Raw genomic sequence first — 24,387 nt, forward strand, 5'->3', positions numbered from 1 at the left:
ATATGTATATAATATGAACCATAATCCACAATGGATATAGTGAATTTTGGTATTATAACCTACTTTTGGTCAAAAATATCATTAATTTCTAACAAAGCTCCCAATTATTCCTAGTAGTGTTGGCCTATCAATTGATGTGCTTACATGAAATTGAAGTCATGTATCAAATATTTATAATCAATATGATGAACCAACCGGTCTAGCTAGCCCATAATAGTCGGTTGTGCTTGCCAACACCCTTTAGGTTGAGTTCCTAATTCGTTATACATAATTTTTCTTATGCGATTTATCTTGCATATATAATTTGCAGACTATTATATATCAACAAAGTTTATTAAGCATACATCATCATCACAAAGAAAATTTCTATCGTTTTGTAAAAAATTAATTCCTACCTCAATTTCCAAAATCACCCACAACCAAATTAAACACCTCTATGCAAACTAAATGGCTCAAAACCAAGAAAGAAACAAATGAAATTCTTATATATTGAAGTATAAATAAAACAAGGGAAAAACAGCAATACATACATATATTATCAATATATGAAAACTACACCACAAAATCATTATAAAAAGCTCCTCAAAGTCCCAAACACCTTTTACTCACCTTTTATTTATTTGTATTTATTCAATCATAAAATACCCCATTATTTTTTTAGAGAAAAACATTATTTCAGAAAATTCTCATCATATGTACTAGGCAGCCGCCGGTAACTCATATATGATCTTGATTGAACGGTGAATTGGTAAATTGAGACATGAACGCTTCAAGAATCCCTCGATCTCTCGGGTACGTCGACGGCAATGGAACATTCGCCGCTAAAAACCAAAACAAACAAACAAATTAAGGATGTCTCAAACTAATTAATTAGCCTTTCTGTTAATGAAAAAAACAAAATATCTAGACCAAGTTTAGTCAGTAACCACAAAGTTACAAGTTCTATTTTCAAAAGAGCGGGGATCGACTTATTATAGACAATTTAGACTGATTTATTTAGGATCGGCAGGGTCAGTGGCTGCGGTTTTTCCGGTAAAGAAGTAAAAGATGGAGGAGACGGAAAACCTGGTGCGCCGCCGCCGTATTGTGTCATCCACGGCGAAACATTGATTGGTCCAAAGAAGTCGCCGGCGCGTGGCATATCATCCGCCTCCGCTCTTGAAGCCACGCGATGGTCACCTAGCGGCGCGTTTTCCACGTGAAGCAGCGGCAAAGGTGGCGGCGCCACCATGCTATCCATGGGCTGCTGAACCGGTCCCGGTTCATCTCTGTCGGAAAACCGGAATCAGATCAGACAACTCCGGCCACTTTTTTAGGGTTTTTTTTTTCTGTGTAATTTTTTTAGTATATACCTGAGAGGAAAAAAGCCATTGGGATCAAGAAAGTTGAAGATCTGGGAATGAGGGTCTCTATCAGCTGGAAGCCAGTTATCCATGAGAGCAAAATCAATGGTGTTCATCGTCGTCTCCAAACCCAGATTCAGCTGCTGCAGAAAAAAACACACATTTTATTTGGTTAATTAATTAATGTCTGTCTGTCTGTCATCTTCAAAATCTTCTGTTAGTTTTAATTAATTTCATCATATATATACATACTATACCTCTGAAGGTGCTTGTGAGTTGGGAATGGCATTAAACTTCTCCTCCAGAATTTGCTGTTTCATCGTCACATCAACAACAAATTCAGAATTAATTAATCTCCACGAAAGGCGAAATTTCCTTCCTGCTAGGGCTTTTACACTAAATTTGTAAAATTGGTAGATTACAGTGACTCAACGCTTTAGTATCTGGTGTTTACAGAGAGCCTACCACACTTGCTTTAACAGGAACCAATTGAGCTACCTGTGCCGGCAATATTGAATCTAAATTAAACATTATTACACGACACTAACCTTGCGCTGTCGGACTAGGTTGAGGTTTTGCTCGAAAATTCTCTCCCGATACTGCGCCTCGTACAGCGTCATGATTTCGCCGGGATCGCATTCATAAATTCTGCACTCATATTAACCATCATTGTATTACCTAAATCCACCCATAATTAAACTAAACGAAACCTAATTAAATCCGCTAATTACAGCAATTGCTGCTCCACTTCTTCCAGTCGCGACTTGCATTTCTCAAACTGCTGTTGAATTTCCTGCCCCCCAAAAAAACCCTAAATTAAATACACCAAACTTCCAGTCATATATAAGTTCCCAGAAACGGAAAAAATCTTACCGCGATTTGAGAATCAGCACCATTCACTGGGCTGTATCACATCAACACAAACAAATTAAACTTTTCATCTTTCATATTCAGATTAACCCTAGAAATCCCAGTTCTTGATGCTTTTAGATCAGAGAAGATCAGAATAATTTATTATATATACCTGGGGGCTGCATTATCTGACGATTCACTCTTCAGCTTGTCAACAACCCTTCTCAGGTACTGCATAGTTAATTGATTCAATATATCCGCCATTAATGAATTGAAGAAAAAAGAAGCTTCCATATATATACAACTAGAAATTAAAGCAACATTAAAAGCCAAAAAAGAAGAATGTAGTTGAACCGTACCTCTTGGTTTTGCAGACTTTACAGCGCATCCAAAGCCGATTCAAGATTCAATGAACATCATTAATATACTTTAATTTTCTCCAAACAATACAATTTCTGAGAAATACACAATTCTTACCGTCCTCTATCCTGCTCCGGAAGATTCAAGAATCGCATGAGAATGTCTTCCATACTAACAACACCAAAAAAAACCCATTAAAGCTGCAGATTTTAACACAAATTAAAGCAAAATTTGGGCGGAGAAATTAAACAAAAAAACAAAAAAAAACAGACCTTTTTTTGTGCCCAGCATAAGTGCTAAGCCTACCCGAAGGAGAGAACATAATGACAGCGACATCAACATCACAAAGAACCGAAAGCTCATAAGCTTTCTTGATCAGACCATTTCTCCTCTTGGAGAAAGTGACCTGCCTGTTAGTGTTATTCTCGATCCTCTTGATCTGAAGCTTCACTCTCCCCATTACTTATTTCTTGATAATCTTAGCTTCAAATATAGAAACTTTTGCTGAAATTAAACTAACGTTTTCTACTCCATCCTGAGTGGTAGAATGGAGAGAGGAGTATTAAATGAATGAGGAGAAAATTTAATGGAGTTCGTGCGGTGTTATAGAAGGGAAGGTTGGAGGTTGAAAGAGTAAAGATGATGATGACAAGTATATATCTCTATTGTGACATCATTATCATCATCATGAAGATGATGATGTTGAAAACAAAGGGTGGATACATACATACATATATACATATATATATATATGATGGAGTAATATATAGATGCATGAAGGGTTTTTGGCGTTATCAGGCCGCCGTTCAAGGGCGGTGACGCCTGACGTTTAAGGGGGAGACCTAGGTAACAGAAATGGCGGTGTGGTTTAGAATTAAGATGGGTTCTAATCACTATTAGTAAGGTTAGGTTTATATTATCTGCGTAATCTCCTTGCTTGCATGCAGACTATAGCCCCAGCCATAACATAAAAGGCTGGGGGAGAAAAAGTATTATATTTTTCAAAGTTTGAAACCCAAAGTTAAGTGTTCCGACCTCGTTCTTACTGTCATGAGACTTGTGGGGAAGTAAATTACCAGAAGTTGTACAACTGGTTTACCAAATCCTAAATACTTATACCAGTTTTTCATTAATATAAATGCTAGGGGAGACCTGGAAGACCAAGTTCAATGTTCTATCACTAACTAACTCAGCTGTTCAATTATATAATTAGATTTTATAGTTGCATTGGACATCTGTAAGTATGGTTCTGTTAGGATCTATTCGGTCATTAACCTTAAATATTACTAGAATAAACTCTTTACCCAAGGTTAAATATTTTTTTAAAGAAATATGCGTATAGCATGGCATGCACTTGTTTTTGACATGGTTGTTCAATTACGGAAATAGATTTTTTAGTTGGGATATTTTTAAGTATATATGGTTCTGTTAGGATCTGTTCAATAATTAACTTTAAATCTTATTAGAATAAACTCGTTACGCAAGGTTAAATATTTGTTTTAAAAATGTGTATAGCATTTGGATCTTGACAGTTGTTCAATTATCGAAATAGATTTTTTAGTTGGGAGATCTTTAAGTATGGTTCTGTTACGATCTATTCAGTCAATAACTTTAAATCTTAATAGAATAGGGTTAAATATATATTTTTTAAAAATATGTGTATAGCACTTGATTTTGACAGTTGTTCAACTATCGAGTTAGATTTTTTAGTTGGAACATCTTTAAGCATGATTCTGTTACGATCTGTTCAATCATTATTAACTTAAAATCTTATTAGCAGACCAAACTCGTTAAGCAAGACTAAATATATATTTTTTTAAAAACCTGTATCGATGCAATGGATCTGAGGGTTTTCGGCACCTTTTTCAATTCCTTGCTTACTTTTATCAGTTATTATTTTATATTATTGAGGACGTTACATTAGACCGAGTCATGCTGACGTTGTGAAGCTGATTTAAATCTTACCAGGAAAACTCGTCACGCAATGTTAAACATTCATTTTAGAAAAAGCAATGTGTGTCGGTGGATCTGAGAGTTTTGAGTATCTTTCTCGATTATTTCGTGATTACTTTTATCAGTTGTTATTTTATATTTCGACGATATCAGATCGAGTCATGCTGACGTTGTGAAGCTGAAAGGTGGATGCTCCTCCTCGATCTCGCGTTATAAAGTTGGAGAAATGAAGGTGACGTGCCCCTTATGGCCTTGATTTCATGAACGTTAGCTAAGTAGGACTTTGCCGTACCTTTCAAAAACACGTTAAATGGGTTCGGATGGTTAAATTATGAGTTCGATTCATGTTAATACTCAGTTCTGATCTCTTCATCATGAAAATGATGCATGGTGGATTTTGGCGTTATCAGGCCGCCGTTTAAGGGCGGTGACGATATAGGGGAGAACGAGGTAACAGAAATGGCGGTGTGGTTTCAATTAACGGGTGCTAATTATAATTAATCACCATTAACAAGGTGTATATTATCTGCATATCTCCTTGCTTGCACGCATATTTGTGCATAATATAGCATTAAGTATAAATTTATAGCCCCAGCCTTAGCATAAATGCTGCATAGAGGGGCCGGGTGACATCCTTAAGTACGATCTGATATACTTGATCATTAAGTTTAAAATTTACTAGAATAAACCCGTCACGTAATGTTAAATATTAAAAAAAATTATATGTATCGGTGGATATGAGGATTTTCAGTACTTTTTTCATTTATCGATTACTTTTATTGTTATCATTTTATATTATTTAGTCTATCATACTGGTTTTCCCCTTAAACTCGCTATTACAGAAGAGCGGTATGATGCTAGGCACACATTTGAATAGTGAAGCAAGTTTCGAGTAAATTAAACCAAACTATGGCAGAAAGATCGGTGTGGCGCTAGACACACCTTTAAAGAGTGTTGCAAGTTTCGTGTGCCTAATGTCTTCCTCTTAAACTCTACTATTACACAAGAACGGGGTGGTGCTAGACAAACTTCTAGACAGTGATTGCAAGTTTTCAAATGTAGCATATTTAATCCATATTCTTATGGATAATATTAATGTATTTTCAACATAATTTTCTAGAACAAATATCTAAACAACACTCAACAAATTCCTACTACACATTGGAGATGATCTTCATGCATGAATGATTCAATTGATTTTGAATGGAAAAGAGAGCATCTATTGGGGTTTAATTAGGGTATTTGTAACATGAGTATTACAATTATTAATAGTTAAAATAAATATAGTGCATGTAATATTAAAATGCTACTAAATAGTTATTAATTACAACTCATTTTTAGCTAGATTGCTAGAAACATGTATAGATTTTTCTATCCAAAATAAATGCATCATTCAGAAAGGGGACTAAATATGCCGCATTTTTACTAATTAGGATGTAATATTACAACATTATATTAATTAGAGATGAAAATTACACTTATTCATCCAAAATAACCACGTCATTTATAAAGAAGACTAAATATGTTTACTCATTAGGAGGTACAATTGCAATGTCATATTAATTAAGGATGAAAATCTACACTTATTATCACGTAACTTAGGGGTTAAAATTATAATTTTTCTCAAAATTAAGTATAATAAAACATTACACATGATTGTGCACGCACACTGCACATGTATACATAATATACACTACAACGCTACATAAGACATCTAATGTTATGTGAATGCACATTACAATATTTCGAAATGCACTTTAAAATTGGAGATAATTACCACAATACCATCAATACCATTCTATTTTTTACCTCCTCTTGCTTTAGAGTTACTAGATTTTGGTAATTTTATCGATCCAATTTAAAAATACACTTTTCAACACTATATGGTGCACTTTGTAATACTATTTTATGCATTTTGTCCAATTTGAAAGTCCCTTTTAAGAGTTTATGAATTTGTTGGTTTAATTTGATTTAGTGTGTTGCCTTTTCCTTTGTTTTATATATAGGGTCACTTTTTATTACTTAGAGTTTAACATTTACAATTTAGATTTTTTATTTAAGTTTTATTAGAGTGTATACATAAATACACACTATAAAAATTGTGCATTTAAAGTTGGAAAAATTTACCAAAATGTACCCTGTATTTTTCTCAAATTATATCAAATTCGTAATATTTTTTCATATATATATATATGGATTGCTACGAATAGTTTTTAGGTTTCCTTTGGAAAAAAGTTTTCATGTAAGTATGTCTATATATAGAGTTATTTTTGTTATTGATGTTTATATTAACTAGTTTATTTTAAAAAATATAGCTTAGCTGGTTCCTAGGCAACAAATTATAGGTAAGGACGCACGATTGAGCTCTAATAGTTGTAGTGTGGAGTTTCACCATCTTGTGGGCACAAGACACTAGATCTCTCACATAATGAGTTAATGAATTACCGTAATTTACCTATTTATAATTATACCAGGCCAAAATATGAGGTCTCTTAGGGGGGTGTATTCAATCACGACTTTCATGAACTTTTAAATACTTTTAAAGGGGCGGATTTTAATTGATTTTTGCAGAGTTTTTGTAAACTTTCCTAGAATCTTTTAAATTTTTATAAACTTTGTAAGAGTTTATAAATATCCATAGAACAAACATTTATATACTTTTAAAAACTTTTTCATATTAAAAAGTTTACAAAAGTCATTAAAACTCTAAATTGAATACACCCTCAAAAACATTCCATAACTTCTATTAATATATTATCTATAAATTAGTGCATTGTAAAAATTAAAAAAAAATATTGATGTCACAAAAATAGAGTATATTATTCATAAAGAAAATATAATTACTATAAAATAAATAAAGAATCTCTTAAAAAATTCAACTTAATACTATATATATATATATATATATATTTATTTATTTATTTACACTTATATTTATAAATTAATAATTAATAAACATACAATTATATAAAATTATAAACATATTAATTAAATAAAATTTAAAAATTATAAATTATAAATTAAAAAATTTGCTGCAACCAGCAGCAAGATTGCTTCTGCTCGCATAAATCTGCTGCGCTGTTCGCAGCAGATTCTTGCTACGATCGCAACAATTATTTTGTTGCGATGGCAACAAAAAATTTGCTTGAACATAAAAAAAAAAAAAAGTATTTATGAAAGATTTGAAACGTACCGTAAAGTTGATGGAAAATTTGCCTAGTTTAGATAGAGGAAAAAAAGTTTGTAGAGAATATTGAAAAGTTTGGGGTTGGAGGGTTGGATTTCATCTATTTATATTAATGAAGAGAAAGTCTATAGAAATCCTATTCTGACAGAGTTTGTGAAAGTCAATAACTTTTTGAATACCAGTAGACTTTTAATAACTCTATAAAAGTCTGAATCGAATACCTGTATACTTTTAAAGAATTTTGAAAAGTTTGAATTGAATACAGATATACTTTTAAATAGTTTATAAAAGTCTAAATTGAATACTACCAAACTTTTAAAGTTGATAAAAGTATTTAAAAGTTTATGAAAGTCGTGATTGAATACACCCCCTTAGAGTGAGAGATTTCACCTTTTATAGAAAATATATATTTTTTAAATAAAACGTCATAAATACATGTAACGCTCAAACAATTAAAGTATCGGTGGACTAATCTATCTTGTAATGACGTTCAATCAGAAATTTATGGAAAAAAAAAAAAAAAACATTATGCATAGTCATTACTTCGAGCATAAGCGATGATAATTACATTATAGAATACTGTTGGGTTCTGTTTCCTAAGCGTTGGCAACTAGCTGAAACGTAGTAGCAGTGTAGCCAAATGCAACAAATATTCTTCCGTTACGTTCTACCAACCCTCTCCCTGTTCTTGGGGGCAAAAGGGGAATTTATAGCCAGAAGGTTGAAGCCCTAATATATCAAAGGTAGAGGTGTCAATGCAAACCGACTCATCTCACTGTGGGCCTTTTTCGTGTGCCAACCTACGAAGTCCCGTTGACTACCCTAACCCACTTCATGTGGACTCGCGGGCCGCCCGGGCCTACTTCAAAAAAAAAAAAAAATATATATATATATATATATATATATATATATATATATATATATATTATTTTATATTTAAATAATTTAATCTAAATAATATTAATTTTTTTCGTGTTTAAAATTTTAAAAAATTACATTTAAAAAAATTTTAATATTATGTGAGCGGGTATATATATGAATTTATGAAAAGCCCATGGATTAACCAGCGTAGCCCGCCAACTTGCGCGGGCCAAACATTCTAGGCCCTAACCTGCCCCACCGCGGGGCGGTTTAGGGCTGGCCCACGAGCTTCAACACACCTTGACACCCTACTCAACGGTCCTTTAGTTAAGAAGACTAATATAATGTTTCCCACATTGCGGCTGCAAAGACTCAATTATGAGTCATTGGGTGTAATATTTTACTTGTGAACCAAATAAGCTGCCCTTGAAGGCACCTACCCTATCCGTATTCTTGATTTATGATTTTTCGTCACCATAATATAATCATAAATCAAGTAATGCTATACTTTTATGAAATACAATTAGGAATAAATTAATTTATTTATGTAAATTTTCTCTATAAATTTACATAAATATGTACATGAATAGGGACTATAGTAACCATACAAAATTATAATTTTAATTTTGTATGATATGAAAATACTTAACAAAATATATAGAAGTCCAATTATGTTATTATATTATACATTTTAACATCTTTTAACTTTTTTCTAAAATTTTATTTAAATTCATAATAACATAATTTATTTCGTGTGCCACACTAGTAAAACACTAGCATTAATTATAAATCAAGTTATGTAATACTTGTATTCTTTTCTACTCCATGTTGAATTGACATACATCAATCCGCACTAGTAGCACCCGGTTATTTTTACATTATAGTCCTTCAATTTAATGTTTGTTAAATATAATTATGATAATATTTTATTAAAAGTTAAATGAAATCAAACTTATTTTTTATATGTTAAAGATCTTGTGGTCTAGTGGCATTTAGTTTATATTTTCACATGAAAGGAAGTGAGTTCGAGTCTTGATGAAGATGTGGTAAAGATATTTTGGGGTAGATTTAGTATGTTTTTAGACATTTAATCGGAAAATCAAATTAAATCTAAAATCAACTCAATAATCAATAAATTAATTATGATCAAATTAAAAATCAATGATAAATATCAATAGTGAAGTGTGACAATTACAATATGATTAGACCCTGATTTATGTAAATCTCCGAAATATTATATGAATTAACAAAAATATATCATAAGAAAAATAATAATAAAACAAATTTTACCACCATTCAAAGTGATACGATGTGAAGGGGCACTGTGGTCGGTAGAAAGTACTCTGTAATTATCTCAATAATTTAGAAAAAGATATTGCGGAGTAATAATTTATAAATATTCTTTTTCCCTTCTTTAGTTTTATCTAATTCGGGCAGAGAATAAAAAAGGATAGCCAATCATTGTGGGGCCCAACAAAAGTGATGGTTAAATCTGATGGCTGTAATTTTGAGATGCGACTTCCGGTTCGGATGGTATACTTCTTAGCATATCGATTCTTATCCTTGTCCGACAGGGAGAATTTCGTCAATTTGGAAATAGTCCAAATACATATATATATTTTTAAAAAAATTAAAGGAAATATAAGTACAAATAAATTGTCAATGACCTTGTGGTCTAGTGGTATCCGATAGTGGCATTTGGTTGCACTCCATGTTGGAGGGGGCAGGTTCGAGCATCCGTGGAGGCAATGCTGACTCTTTGTGCTTTATGAACAGAAAAAAAGAACAATTGACTCTTTGTGCTTTAGTAGTTTTGGCATTTGGCATTTTTAACAGGTTTCTGATTGGGATGCCACGTTAATTTTTTATTTTATATTGTTATTATTATTATTTTCCTACTAAGCATTTGGCCAAAAAAATGATTTGACCCTCAACTATATAGCTTCTTTGTTTAGGGATTGTTTTTTTTTAACTTCGTTTGTACGTGAAAACTTTGTTTTTTTAACTTCGTTTGTACGTGAAAACTTTTCTCTCTAGCTACGTCTAGGGTTCCGCCTCTCTCCTAGGTCTTTTCTAGGGTTTTTCGCTCGTTTCGTTGCTTTCTCCGGTCTCTTTCCGGTGTTTTTCACCTGTGTCTACAGGTTTTCGATGGAAGCTTGCTTGCTTCCAGTTGCATGGCGACCTCAGCGTCGACTGAAGGGGTTGCGGGCATCACGGCTCGGTGGGCTGATATGGCCTTGGAGGAGGAGGAGGAGGCGTTCCAGCCCGTTGATGCGTCTGAAGCAGTCGACGGTGGTGATGGGGTGGCGACTTGGCCGATGGTCGGCCGCTTCCTCACGGATAAATTAATCAAACTGGAATATATGCGTCAGGTTTTCGCATCTGTTTGGAAACTAGTGAAGGGCGTGCAGGTAACGGAGTTGCAGACGAATTTATTCATGTTCGTGTTCTTTCATAGTTCGGATCTGCAATACGTTCTAGAGGAGGGCCCTTGGTCGTTTGAGAACTGCACGTTGATTTGTAGACCGGTCGTCGACGGGGCACTGCCGGGTGAGGTGAAATTGGACTCGGTTGACATTTGGGTGCAGCTACATGATCTGCCAGTTGGTTATACATCAACTACCATTCAAGAACAGATTGGGAATTTCCTCGGTAATTTTGTTAAGTGTGATGAACGCTTTATCGGGGCTCCGTGGTTAGACTTTTACCGCATTCGGGTCGCTTTACCGGTCGACAAACCGCTCAAGAGAAGGATGAAGCTCATGAAACGTGATAAGACGTGGAGTTGGGTTTCGTTCAGGTATGAACGTTTACATAACTTCTGTTATTGTTGTGGAATGATGGGGCATGTACACAAGTTCTGCTTGGTGGCGAGGGAAGCAGGAGTTACGGCAGACCGCTTTCCTTTTGGGCCAGAATTGCGGGCAGGAACGAGACGGGGACCGCGTGGTGTTGGAGAGAGCTGGCTTGTGCCGGTTGGAGGGCCACCGCGTGTTGACAGTGTGGTGGGGGCTGCTTCGGGCGGTGCTGGGAATGCGGCAGTTGCGTCGCAGGAACCAGACGTTCGTGAATCTGACACGGGTGTGGTGGCGGTGTCTAAGCGCCGGCGGGAGGGCTCCGGGAGTGGTGTAAGGCGGCACGGGGGGACTGGTGGTGACGTTCATATGGCGGAGGTGTCAAAAAACGTGCATGGGGCGGGTTCTGGTCTCTATACCCGCCGCTCATCATGAGTACCCTTAGTTGGAACTGTCGTGGCTTGGGCAATCCACGTACAGTTCGAGAGATAGTGGACCTTGTGTCCCGTAAGAAGCCTGAGTTTGTCTTCCTCATAGAGACTAAGGTGGGCCGGCTGCATCCAGTACGGCTCCGAATTAAGATGGGTTTTGAAGGACTTTTCTATGTAGACAGTGTTGGTCTTAGTGGTGGTTTGGCTCTATTTTGGCGGAGAAATAACACGGCCAGGCTGTTGAGCTTTTCGAAGAATCATGTTGATATTGAGGTGACGATGACAGGTTTAGGAGAATGGAGAATGACGGGTTTCTATGGATTCCCGGAGCGGGGTCGCAGGAGTGCCTCATGGGACCTTTTGCGGACTTTAGCTGACCGATCCACCCTACCTTGGGTGGTATTGGGTGATTTTAACGATCTCCTGTTCCAGTATGAGAAACGTGGGGGTAATCCGCACCCTGAAAGTCTGCTTCGCGGTTTCGGGGAGGTAGTGGATGATTGCGGGTTAATTCAGTTACCTATGCGGGGTTACCAGTTCACATGGGAGAGAGGCAGGGGTACTGAAGAGTGGATGGAGGAGCGTTTAGACAAGGTTCTCGCTCGTGCTGATTGGTGTAATTCTTTACCGGAAGCTAGTGTAACCAACATTCTCACTCGCAATTCTGATCACTCAGCTCTCTTTCTGGGTGTGAAGGGGTCTGCACGGATTGTTGGAGGCACTGCTAGGAGATTCAGGTTTGAGATGGCATGGGCATATTATGAAGGTTGCAGACAACAAGTAGAGGTCGCGTGGCATGAAGGCAGGTCTGCCGGATTGTTAGGCTGTCTCCAGCACTGTGGTAATAAACTGCTCAATTGGGGAGGTGATCACTTTCACAAGTTTGGTGATAAAATCAAGAACATGAGGCGTGAACAGGCACTCTTGAAGGGCAGGTTGGATCCTACTTCTCTCCAGAAGTACCAACAGCTCGAGACTATGCTGTGTCAGTTGGAGGCCCAGGAGGAGGCATTCTGGAAGCAGAGGGCAAAGCAGCACTGGCTCAGAGGGGCAGATGCTAATACAAAGTTCTTCCACATGTATGCCTCTGCTCGTAAGAAGAAGAATACTCTTAATAGATTACGAAATGATTCCGGTATTTGGGTGGAGCATGAAGATTTAAATGTTGTTGTGCTTAACTATTTTCGTAATATTTTTACTTCAAATGCTTCTGCTTCTTCTATGGATGATTTTACTGCATCTGTTATCCCTCGTGTGTCTCAAGATCACAATAATTCCCTGCTAAGGCCTTTTGAGGTAGAAGAGGTAAAGGTTGCCTTGTCATCAATGTTTCCCGATAAAGCCCTAGGTCCGGATGGTATGAACCCGGGTTTCTATCAGCAGTTCTGGGACGTGGTGGGGTCCGATGTGTCTTCCTTTATCCTACATTGCTTGAATACTTGCTCTTTTCCGTCTGGTCTCAATGACACAAATGTAGTTTTTATACCGAAGAAGAAGTGCCCGGAGATGGTGTCTGACCTGCGGCCCATTGCTCTCTGTAATGTGGTTTACAAGATCATGGCCAAGATGGTGGCGAATCGTATGAAACCATTGCTAGGGGAAATTATATCAGATTCTCAGAGTGCTTTCATCCCTAACAGACTAATTACCGACAATATTCTGATTGCTGCAGAGGTGGGTCACTTTCTTAATCGCAAACGATGTGGTGCAGTAGGATGGGGTGCTCTTAAATTAGATATGGCAAAGGCATACGATAGAATGGAGTGGACTTTCCTGCGTCGGATGCTAATAGCATTGGGGTTTGCTGAGGCATGGGTGAATCTGGTAATGTTGTGTGTTACCACGGTTTCCTACAATTTTTTGGTTAATGGAGATATTGTTGGCCAGGTAATTATTCCCACACGTGGTATTCGGCAAGGGGACCCTTTATCCCCATACCTGTTTATTATTTGTGCGGAAGGCTTATCTCTATTATTACAGCAAGCGGAAGCGAGAGGCTCTTTTCATGGGTGCAGGGTTACCAGAGGGGCACCCCCTGTGTCTCATTTATTCTTTGCTGATGACAGTCTCTTGTTTTTCAAAGCTAATGCGGAGGAAGCAGGAGTTATAAAGCAGTGCCTTATTGAATATGAGGGGATGTCAGGTCAGGCAGTCAACTTCCACAAGTCTAGTATATGCTTTAGCAGGAACACATCTGAGGTTCACAGAGAGGAAGTGGCGGTAGTGTTGGGAGTGTCACAGGCTCCTAATTTTGGAAAGTACTTAGGTTTACCCTCCTTCATTGGGAGAGAGAAGAGGGCGGTGTTCTCTTACATTGAGGATAAGATAAGGCAAAGGATAGGCTCTTGGAATAAGAAGTTGATATCTCAGGCAGGGAAGGAAATCTTATTAAAAAGTGTTGCACAATCAATGCCAACCTTCTCTATGAGTGTGTTTCTGATCCCAAAGTCTGTTTGCTTATCCATTGAAAGGGCCATGAACAGGTATTGGTAGGGTTCTGGAATGAGAGGGGCATACATTGGAAGGCCTGGGATAAGCTGTGTATTCCTAAGAAGTATGGTGGTTTGGGTTTCAAAGATCTCAGGGCTTTCAATCTGGCAATGTTGGGTAAACAAGCCTGGCGATTCTTAACAAGGCCTCAGTCTTTGGTGGCAAGAGTATATAAGGCCAGGTATTTTCCCAAGTCCTCTTTTGTTGATGCTGCTTTGGGTAGTAACCCAAGTTTCTGCTGGAGGAGTATTATGGCGGCCCATGAGTTGGTTTGTGCAGGAGTCCAGAGAAGGATTGGTAATGGAAGAACCACTTTAATTTGGGGTCACCCCTGGTTACCTGATGACCCATCCCCTATGGTTCATACCCCCATGCCCGCTGTGCTTAATGGTTCAGTGGTTTCTGGGCTAATCAATCCTGATTCTGGCACGTGGGATCTTTCGATCCTACATGACATTTTTACTCCTAATGATATTGATCGTATACTGACAATACCTATTAGCCCCCATCATGAGGATTCCTGGTTTTGGTTGGGAGACCCGAAAGGATGTTATACGGTGAAAGAAGGGTATAGGAGCGTGATTGGAGAGGTTGTGAGTACCCCTGGGACTTTTGATAGTTGGTTACATCTCTGGAAGATCAAATGCCCAGCTAAATGGAAAATGTTTATTTGGAAAGCTCTATCTAATGTTCTTCCCACCACTACCAATTTAATTATAAAGAGGGTAGAGGTAGACCCATCATGCCCTATGTGTGGGATTTTGCATGAGGATGTTATGCACTCTCTAGTATTGTGTGATTATTCAAGGCTAGTTTGGAATGAATCTTCATTGCATGTTCCAAGTGTGATTGATGTTGACTTTATTGGGTGGTTCCAAAATGCCATGACCATGCTTAACAAGGAAAATATGTTTGTTCTTGTAGCTGTGTTGTATCATATTTGGAAGGCAAGGAATCATGCCGTGTGGGATGCCTATCTACCAGCTCCAGGACGTGTGTGGCGGATGGCCACTACCTCGGCTACTGCATGGAAACAAGTTCACGGAGCACAGGCGCCGCTCCAGCCTCCAATCGTTGCGGCAACTGCTACGCATGCGACACAGTCCTCACAACAGCAACTCCACGCTGCGGTCGATCACCCACTGCCGAACGATGGACTCCCAAGGTGCTTTTTCGATGCCAGCTACTGCCCACGTACGAGATCAGCCACGGTGGGCGCAATGTTGGTCACCAACGACTCCCAGTTCATTGCGGCCTTTTGTGCTCCCCTACCGCCATGCTTCTCACCCCTTATGGCGGAATCTTTGGCGTGTAAGGAGGCTCTATCTTGGCTCAAGAATCGGGAATCAACATCAGTTCGTGTCTACACCGATTGTTCCACTGTCAAGGATTTACTTTATTCGGTTAATCCTAGTCTTTTTTCATATGTTAGTTATTCAGTTGATGCCTCTAAGGCTCTTATGTCATCTTTTGTTTACTGCTCGGTTGATTTAATTCCTAGAACTCATAATCAGGGGGCACATACACTTGCTACAGAGGCCCTCGCTCAGGGGGCTCCATTGTTTTGGGATTCAGTCCTGCCGAACTCTATTGCTCACTTATTTTAATCTATTGAGGTTGTTTGGTTTCAAAAAAATATAGCTTCTTTATTTAATTTTAGTTTTTCTCTCTTTTGCGATTGTTTGTGGTATTTGCACAATATTTTTGCTGATTGGGATGCCACGTTAATTTTTTATTTTATATTGTTATTATTATTATTTTCCTACTAAGCATTTGGCCAAAAAAGTGATTTGACCCTCAACTATATAGCTTCTTTATTTAATTTTAGTTTTTCTCTCTTTTGCGATTGTTTGTGGTATTTGTGATATTTTTGAAATTAAATAAATAAAAAACTAAAATTAAATAAAGCAGCTATAGCTGAGAGTCAAATCCTTAGTTTTTTTGTTGGGTCAAATGCTTAGTAGGAAAATAATAATAATAATAATAATTCACGTGGCATCTTAGTTAGCAAAAACCTATTAGTAACTTGTTAAAAAGACTAATTACTCTTTTTTTTTTTTTTCAGGTTATGGATGAATTTGAAACTTATTGAAGTTCGATGGCTTAATTGCTATTCCCAAATAGTTCAATGACCTATTTGTACATTTTCCTATTTAAATTCAACTAAAGAAAATCACATAAATAGTCAGGAGGGTGTCTACCCCACTCCCTACAATCTGACAAAAGGAACATATTCCTGAATTAACGCATAAACAGTCTGATTTGCAGATTGTCTAACAAACTTGATGATAATATGATTTTTTTAAAAATTTTATTTGAAGGATAACTTTTTCCTTATTCTCCCTTGGTTTTATATTTTGAAAAAAAAAAAAAAGGGTATGTTTAGTGAATTTTTTGTAAATTTAAATTATAATAACTATATATTTGTTGTGGTTTTGTAAAATGTTGGGTATCCAAATATGCATAATTTCACAGTTGCACAGTTGGTGAAATCTAAGTCATTGATCTCAAGCATTCGTGACCCAGATCTATCTACACGGATTCATAAGAAATGGTGGACTCACATGAATAATAACTTATATTTATATATAATAGATGTATAAATAGTAAATAAATAACCTTTAGTATGTCACATATCACTTTTCGTAGCCACTGCATGTATGTGCTACTAACAAATTCTTAAAAGCATAATAAAAGTCTAAACTTTCATGTGCTAATTTACACCATCGTCCATTGAAAAACTCTCACATTGTTTAACAAATAAAATGTCATTTCAATTTCTTTGCAACATGTTAAACATGTGTGTTCACTTGTCAAATATCATCATATCTAGTTTAGTATGCATGTGTGGATGAAATTCAACTAATAATTTTTGCCAAAACATTTATAACCTCTTACAGTCTTATGTAATAATAATAATAATAATAATAATAATAATAATAATAATAATAATAATAATAATAATAATAAGTACATAAGTATGTCAATCGGTTGCATTGGATAATTAGTAGTAAATTAATATTAATCAATGCTATAATTATGGGGCTAATAAGAATTTGTGTCTCCCCGTAAATCACTTAATTACATATAAATAACTTTAAACAATTACCTTATCATCTTTATTTCAAAAAAAAAAAAAAAAACCTTTAAACGTCACTTCCTTTTGCTCTTCTGTGGATAGATTGCCGCAAGCGGCAAGGCGTCAACCCGCCGCCGGCGCGCAAAGATTACCGGTTTAACCAACTCAAACCGGTGACCTTTGTACTATTGGAGCTAGTGGGGGCCACAATCTGACGTGTCGATCTGGGGTTGGTCAGGAAAACCGATTGTAAAATGTTGTGGGAGTATGGTATTGTCTCTCGTGACATAAATATATAAATAGCGCCACCGGGACCAGAGAGGCACGAGGAAGACACAAGACGGCCGTTGCGGATTCGTCGCCGCTGCCGTCATCACCGTCACGTTTTTTTATCGGAAAATTAGGGATTCATTTCGGACGCCATTAACGTAGTCCCTTATTTTCTTCACGAGGAATTGAGCTGAGCGGGGGGACAATGATATAATGAGCTCGGCTCCATTAGAAGAATCTACGGCGCCCTTGAATTCTTCAGAAGACGAAGAGTACCGGAGCCTCCTCTCGTCCTCGCCGCCGTCAACGTTGCCGTTGGCGGAAGGGAAAGCGGAGAAAGATGATGATGACGAAGCGGGAATCGAGTATGAATCGCGAGAGGAGAAAATTGCGGCGATTGATATTGAATCGGAGACGGCCGACGGCGTTGATTGCAGCACTGTCCCTCCGTTTTCATGGAGGCAGCTGTGGCGGTTCACTGGGCCGGGGTTTCTGATGAGCATAGCGTTTCTGGATCCGGGGAATCTCGAGGGGGATCTGCAGTCGGGAGCGATTGCCGGATACTCGCTCCTATGGCTGCTCATGTGGGCCACCGTCATGGGCCTGCTGATTCAGCTTCTCTCCGCCAGAGTCGGCGTCGCCACTGGCCGGCACTTGGCGGAGCTCTGTCGGGAGGAGTATCCGTATTGGGCCGGGCTATTGCTCTGGTTCATGGCGGAGCTTGCCCTGATTGGAGCAGATATTCAGGAGGTTATTGGTAGTGCCATTGCCATTAAGATTCTCAGCCGTGGAGTTATTCCACTCTGGGCAGGCGTCTTAATTACAGCTTCTGATTGGTAATAACTCTTAAACTCCAAGGATCTGTAGTAAAAAGTAATAAATTATTGATCTGTTCATTTTCTCACACGCAATAGGATAATTGTGATATGGATAATTTGTTTGATACATTAGGTTTTCAGCTTAAGGTAGACTAATTCTCACCCAGATGAGGTAAATTGCGACTTGCCCAATCAGAATGTCCCGGTCCTTGACTCTGCTTGTTAGGATGTTGTGAAATTACTTCCTTTAAGTTTGATAATAAATTGGCAAGTTTACTATACAAATTATGATGCTGATTAGTTTCAATCTTCTTAATTAGTTGAAGGTAATGTCTTTAAGATGAGTAGATTATAGCGTATTAGAGTTGAAATCAATAATGTTGCATATATGTCGCCGTATATAACTGTGTGTTACTGGTGGATCTGTGCTTTTACTGAAGTATTTTTGTCTTATCTTTTATTGACAGTTTCTTTATTTTGGTTCTGGAGAACTATGGAGTGAGGAAGCTGGAAGCTGTTTTTGCGGTTCTTATTTCAACTATGGCTCTCTCCTTTGCCTGGATGTTTGGAGATGCGAGACCAAGTGGGAAGGAACTTTTAACAGGTTATATTTCTTAGTTTAATTACTTTGTAATTTATTTATGTGCTTGTAATAAGGTAATTCTTTTTCTGATTGGTTTTGTTTTCCCCTTGACAGGTCTTTTGATTCCAAGACTTAGTTCAAGAACCATTCGCCAGGCTGTTGGAGTTGTGGGGTGTGTAATAATGCCTCATAATGTGTTTTTGCATTCAGCTTTGGTGCAGTCTAGGGAGATTAATCCCAAGAAGAAAGGTCAGGTCCAGGAGGCGTTGAATTATTACACCATAGAATCATCTGTTGCTCTTCTTGTGTCTTTCTTGATCAATTTGTTTGTAACGACTGTTTTCGCCAAGGGATTCTATGGCAGTAAACAGGCTAATAATATAGGCCTAGTCAATGCGGGACAGTATCTTCAAGAGAAATATGGTGGGGGACTGTTCCCAATCCTCTACATTTGGGGTATCGGATTACTGGCAGCTGGTCAAAGTAGTACTATAACTGGGACTTATGCGGGACAATTTATCATGGGTGGTTTTCTGGATCTTCGCTTGAAGAAATGGCTGAGGGCTCTGATTACTAGGAGCTGTGCCATTTTGCCTACGATAGTTGTGGCTCTGATTTTCCATAAAACAGAATCATCGCTGGATGTGCTAAACGAATGGCTTAATGTGTTGCAGTCTATTCAAATCCCTTTTGCGCTCATCCCACTTCTGACTTTGGTCTCTAAGGAGGAGGTGATGGGAACCTTCAGAATCAGGCCTATCATTGAGGTAAGTAATCAATACCAGTTAATTTACCATAGTTCAACAATACCTGCTACTATTAGATCTGCTCAGTTCGAAAGTACCTGAAACAGATAGCAGTTAGTAAATAATAAGTGAGCTATAAGTTTTTTGAAATTTATTATCATATTAAGCAAGAATCAACAGAAGAAAACGAGACTATCTAGACCATTTTTGTATCTTGAATTTTACCGTTTCGCTCGTAGAAATATGACCATATGAAATAGAGATACTGTTACTCTGGTTCATTAGAGCTCAATCAGGAAGCGGGGTGGAATTACATAATCTTTAAGATTTAGTAGATTAGAACGGGGGGTGAAGAGGTAATACTTGACATCAGAATCTTACAAGAGAAAAGAGGGGGATTTAACAGCAGGTCAAATACTTGCTGCCTGCCATTCGAAGTGGCATTTAATTGCTTAAATTTGTTGATGAAGCATATGGAACTTATTCCACTGTTTTGGATAGGGGATGGGGTTAAAATATGCTTTACGCAAGGTTTTCAGACTTCACATTTGTTCAGTTGAAATTGCAATTTTTCTGGTGGGGCTTATCCTAAATAATCACTTTATGGCTTTATGCAATGAACAACAATCTAAACTATCCTTTTCGTTTTAAAGCAAAGCATATTTTAAATTTTCAACAATTCTGATGCTCACACGCGTATATGTTTGTGTAGTGTGATTATTTGGCAATGTCTAACACCATAATTGACATAGTGCCTGTTGCTATTTTCCCCATCTGTTCTTATTCTTGCATGACTTTTACTGTAGAAAATTGCATGGACTGTTGCAATCCTGGTGATGGTGATTAACGGGTATCTTTTGCTGGACTTTTTCGTCTTGGAAGTGAATGGATTGCTGTTTGCTTTCCTGGTCTTTGCTGGGACTGCTGGTTACATCGCATTCATTTTATACCTTATCTTGCATGGTGGTGGCCCTGTTGCCAATTGGTTCAGTCTATGGCTCAACAAAGGGTATAATTATGCTGGAAACGGAATATAACACCGCCATTCCTTGTGAAGTAGAAAACACAAGATATTACATACACCATTACTTTCGGGACTGAAACACACCTTTCAAACTAACAGTGAGTATAGGCATACGCATACGGATGATATTTGTATTTTTACATGTATCTCATAGAGGACGGGAACGAGCACATATCAGGCTGGACAAAAGGCGCTGCTGCTGCTTCTCAGCTCCCACCGCTATTGTACAACGAGGTTTGCGTTTAGGTATAGAGAGTAACTCTGTGTCTTGTGAATCCCTCTCAGTGTTTTGGTTTCTGTTGATATTGATTACCCAGAGAACTTTAATACAATTGAAAAGTTTTGCTGCTTCTTTATTGTCCATGGGACCATTTCTCTGTTCTCTCTGTTCAAACCCATTGTGAGCATTTATTGTGTTGGAACCAAAATTCCTCATTTGCTTGTGAATATGACACTTTGCTTCAATAGCATTTATTAGTAATAACTTGTATGATTGTGATATATGAGTTGACCTCCTAATCTTATATTAAACTATTATCTTTTGCGTTCAAGACACAATTCAACTAGTCGGCCAACTCAAAATAATCTCATAAGCTTTGCTTTTCTGATAGTTACATGTAGGTTCATTAAATATTTAAAAATTGATTGAACATCATAGTATTAGTATCACATATGGAATTTATCATAAAAGATAAAAAATCGAGTTTCACCAATAACAATGTTGGAGCAATCTCTCTAAATGGGTGAAACTTCTTGTGCACATTAAGCAAAATTCTAACCTATGTTAATCAATTCAGTCATCCTAATTTACCCTTTCATAATCTTGTCGGGTTAGGGTATCAGAGCACCCTGCGCCTAGAGAAACGATTCCAATTTTTTGTCATTAGAATTGTTGCATGAATTAACTGAAAATTTATCTCATTTTGTTGAGAAATATAAAATTTAAGAAAGAAAATTTAAAAAAAAAAAAAAATTGCCAATCATAATAGTTTGGTACCGTCAATATTGGGCTTCTAGAGAAACTCCCAATAACTATTAATTTATTTTTCTATTCCAATATTGATTTATTGTTTTTTCTATTAATATAATGTCTTTCCATTTAGACAATAGTCAATTATTCATAATTTTATAGCAATTTGCTTGTTATATATGGATCTTCTGACTACATAGTATGAACTAGCACTATTGTTCGAAAGACTAGCACTAAGTATACCATGACACGGGTATCATTAAATATGCATTAAAGACGTTGTAATTGACCAGCGCAGCATAAATATCTGTTAAGACAATGCATAAAATCCGTTATATTCACAACTATACGGTAAAAATTTACGTGACACTGTCGCATTAATCCTTACTCATTAGACAGGGTCGAGTTGTAAATGACTGAGTGTATAAGTTTACAATTGCATTTATAAGTATTACAATATTTATCATTAATAACAATCAATTTTTATTCTAAATAATATCACTATTTCACATATAAGTATTACAATATCTATCATAATTAATAACGATTTATTTTTAACACAAATTGATATTAAATTTTATACAATAAGTATTACAATTTCTTTCATAAACAACATTTCCCATAGTAGTGTCAGGGTTCAAATTGAACAAGATCACTATTATTATCTAAATCTTTCGACTCGGCAAATAAGGTGTCAATAGCATATGGAACATTGTGAAAAGAGTTTACTTAAATGCTATATTATAAATTATTTTTGTATTTTTCAAAAATATTATTATCAAGACTCTTCTAGTCGAACTCATATTCTATTAATACAATTTATATTTCTTAAATAGTTTGTAAACTATTATACATCAACACAAGTTATCCATATACACCCTAAATAGTTACGGCAGGTTCCGTTGTCATTCAAAAAAAAAAAACATAATTTAGAGTCACACAATTATTGTGTATGATTTGAACTTGAATGGAAGCTAGCATGGTCAATACATTTCTCAAAAAAAAAAAAAGCATGGTCAATACATAACGTGTACAAGGAAAAATAATTTGCCAAATTTAGAATGATGACATCATAATGACGTGCACGCGTCAAGACCGCTTGACCGAAACGGTTTGGTTGAGTCTTTGAGACTTTGCACTAAATATGCAAAAGGAAAATTTACGTATGTTTATCATTTTTATTTTTCAAAATAGTAATTTATTATTGTGTAAATAAGATATAATTTATATAAAATTCTCGAGAAATTATACAATATTTACGTAAAAAGTGATAAGAGTATGTTTATGATTTTTATTTTTTACAGAGTAATTTTTATCACTTAAATAAGATACAATTTTATACCAAACTCAAAAAATTATTAAAAAAAAAATTTAAACTTGAACGGTTCTTTCACTTGTTAGATTAAACTTTAAAGATGTGAACTATTTTCTTAATCTTGAATACCTGATAATTGGTACTCTTGTTGTGAGGCATTCGCTCGTTCAGTGCTATCATAGACGTAACCATGATACCATCCTATACTTCTTTGCATGTAAAATATTATTCTATTACTTTACACTTAAATATTATTAACAATATTGCAGTCAAAGACCTTATGGTCTAAAGGTATCCGGTTACACTCCACATGGGAGGGAGTGAGTCCGAGCCTCAATGGAGGTAATATTGGCTCTTTGTGTTTTATTTGGTTGAGAAAGTAGCTATGAATATATATAATTTGACTATTTTTGGAGTGATAGAGAAACTCCTTAAATTCACATCATTGTGAATTAGGTAAAGATTGGCTCAAAATAAAAAGAACAAACTGACCAGTTTAGATGGAGTTGCCTAGATAAATTTGTACTTTTGATCAGGTGGAGGGTTGATTAAACTTTTGATTGTAGAATTGTATTTACTAATTGTCTCAAGTGGTTACGTTGTGGACAAGAAAGTTAGGTTGGTGAGACTTGAGAGACATGACTAGAATTGCGTAGAATAATTTGCCAAATTTGGGAAGGTAAGAGGAGGCCGTTGCGACAACTTTAATTACCTGAAATGGATCGTTATTACTTATTAGAAACCAACTTGACTCTTACTTCGTAATTTTCATTACCCGTTCATTTTGGAGTCAAGCATGCGCGAATTTAGTCAAGTCCAATGATATATATAGAGGTTCGGGTTTTCGTGCGGAAGTGCGGTCACTCACCATTATGTATGTAAAAATACACCACATCATGTTCAAGAATGCATCAGGGTGTAATGCATTTTTGCGGTACATTTGTGCATTTCACCTTGGGGCATTTCTGAATACTTTGAGGTTCATTTATACATACTTAATAGTGAATGAACGCACGTCTTAGGTTGTGAGTTTTTATGGTGCATTTTTGAACATTTTATGGTGCATTTATGAATATCTAATGGTGCAATTCGCACGACCGTATAGAAGAAGGTAGCAACATTTGAACCATAATCTCCATTGGTAATAATTAAAGTCAGCATCTTAGGCCAATGACCTTGTAGCTTAGTGACATTCGATTGCACTCCTATATAGAAGGGAGTGGGTTCGAGTCTCAATAGTATCAATGTTGATACTACATTGTAACAGAGTCAATACGCAGTATGACTCCCAAAAAAAAAAAAAAAAAAAA

General features: G+C 36.6%; 4 protein-coding genes across 4 annotated transcripts; 3 read left to right on the forward strand and 1 right to left on the reverse strand.

The window, feature by feature from the left end:
- Positions 1–717: 717 nt before the first annotated feature.
- LOC116023705 (agamous-like MADS-box protein AGL104) lies at positions 718–3,015 on the reverse strand. Its single transcript, XM_031264712.1, has 11 exons — positions 2,828–3,015; positions 2,673–2,726; positions 2,555–2,570; positions 2,368–2,426; positions 2,217–2,247; positions 2,075–2,136; positions 1,881–1,991; positions 1,601–1,739; positions 1,353–1,486; positions 1,066–1,268; positions 718–821 (listed from the first exon to the last, which is right to left on the reverse strand). Exons 1-11 carry the CDS (start codon positions 3,013–3,015, stop codon positions 718–720), a joined length of 1,101 nt encoding a protein of 366 aa, XP_031120572.1.
- A 7,715-nt stretch (positions 3,016–10,730) lies between these two features.
- On the forward strand, positions 10,731–11,786 carry LOC116023706. Its single transcript, XM_031264713.1, has one exon. It carries the CDS (start codon positions 10,731–10,733, stop codon positions 11,784–11,786), a length of 1,056 nt encoding a protein of 351 aa, XP_031120573.1.
- Positions 11,787–11,932: 146 nt separating this feature from the next.
- On the forward strand, positions 11,933–15,879 carry LOC116023707. Its single transcript, XM_031264714.1, has 3 exons — positions 11,933–13,669; positions 13,763–14,152; positions 14,254–15,879. The coding sequence occupies exons 1-3, from the start codon at positions 11,933–11,935 to the stop codon at positions 15,877–15,879; spliced, it is 3,753 nt and encodes a 1,250-aa protein (XP_031120574.1).
- A 1,768-nt stretch (positions 15,880–17,647) lies between these two features.
- Positions 17,648–21,273, forward strand: LOC116022720 (metal transporter Nramp2-like). The gene is made up of 4 exons (XM_031263568.1): positions 17,648–18,457; positions 18,907–19,043; positions 19,137–19,789; positions 20,575–21,273. Exons 1-4 carry the CDS (start codon positions 17,835–17,837, stop codon positions 20,803–20,805), a joined length of 1,644 nt encoding a protein of 547 aa, XP_031119428.1. The 5' UTR covers positions 17,648–17,834; the 3' UTR covers positions 20,806–21,273.
- The last annotated feature ends 3,114 nt before the right edge of the window (positions 21,274–24,387 follow it).

This window comes from Ipomoea triloba, chromosome 6 (genome assembly GCF_003576645.1).
Source record: "Ipomoea triloba cultivar NCNSP0323 chromosome 6, ASM357664v1".
NCBI classification, from domain to species: domain Eukaryota; kingdom Viridiplantae; phylum Streptophyta; class Magnoliopsida; order Solanales; family Convolvulaceae; genus Ipomoea; species Ipomoea triloba.

What these genes read in the sequence shown, in the direction of transcription:
- LOC116023707 (XM_031264714.1), top strand. Translation starts at nt 11,933, where the DNA reads ATGGGTTTTGAAGGACTTTTCTATGTAGACAGTGTTGGTCTTAGTGGT. An exon ending in ATGGAGATATTGTTGGCCAG is followed by an intron (nt 13,670 to 13,762) that starts GTAATTATTCCC and finishes CTATTATTACAG; the next exon opens with CAAGCGGAAGCGAGAGGCTC. An exon ending in ATAAGAAGTTGATATCTCAG is followed by an intron (nt 14,153 to 14,253) that starts GCAGGGAAGGAA and finishes ATCCATTGAAAG; the next exon opens with GGCCATGAACAGGTATTGGT.
- LOC116023705 (XM_031264712.1), bottom strand. Translation starts at nt 3,015, where the DNA reads ATGGGGAGAGTGAAGCTTCAGATCAAGAGGATCGAGAATAACACTAAC. An exon ending in TCAGATAATGCAGCCCCCAG is followed by an intron (nt 2,248 to 2,367) that starts GTATATATAATA and finishes GATGTGATACAG; the next exon opens with CCCAGTGAATGGTGCTGATT. An exon ending in GTGCTGATTCTCAAATCGCG is followed by an intron (nt 2,137 to 2,216) that starts GTAAGATTTTTT and finishes TTTGGGGGGCAG; the next exon opens with GAAATTCAACAGCAGTTTGA.
- LOC116023706 (XM_031264713.1), top strand. Translation starts at nt 10,731, where the DNA reads ATGGCGACCTCAGCGTCGACTGAAGGGGTTGCGGGCATCACGGCTCGG.
- LOC116022720 (XM_031263568.1), top strand. Translation starts at nt 17,835, where the DNA reads ATGAGCTCGGCTCCATTAGAAGAATCTACGGCGCCCTTGAATTCTTCA. An exon ending in TTAATTACAGCTTCTGATTG is followed by an intron (nt 18,458 to 18,906) that starts GTAATAACTCTT and finishes TTTTATTGACAG; the next exon opens with TTTCTTTATTTTGGTTCTGG. An exon ending in GAATCAGGCCTATCATTGAG is followed by an intron (nt 19,790 to 20,574) that starts GTAAGTAATCAA and finishes CTTTTACTGTAG; the next exon opens with AAAATTGCATGGACTGTTGC.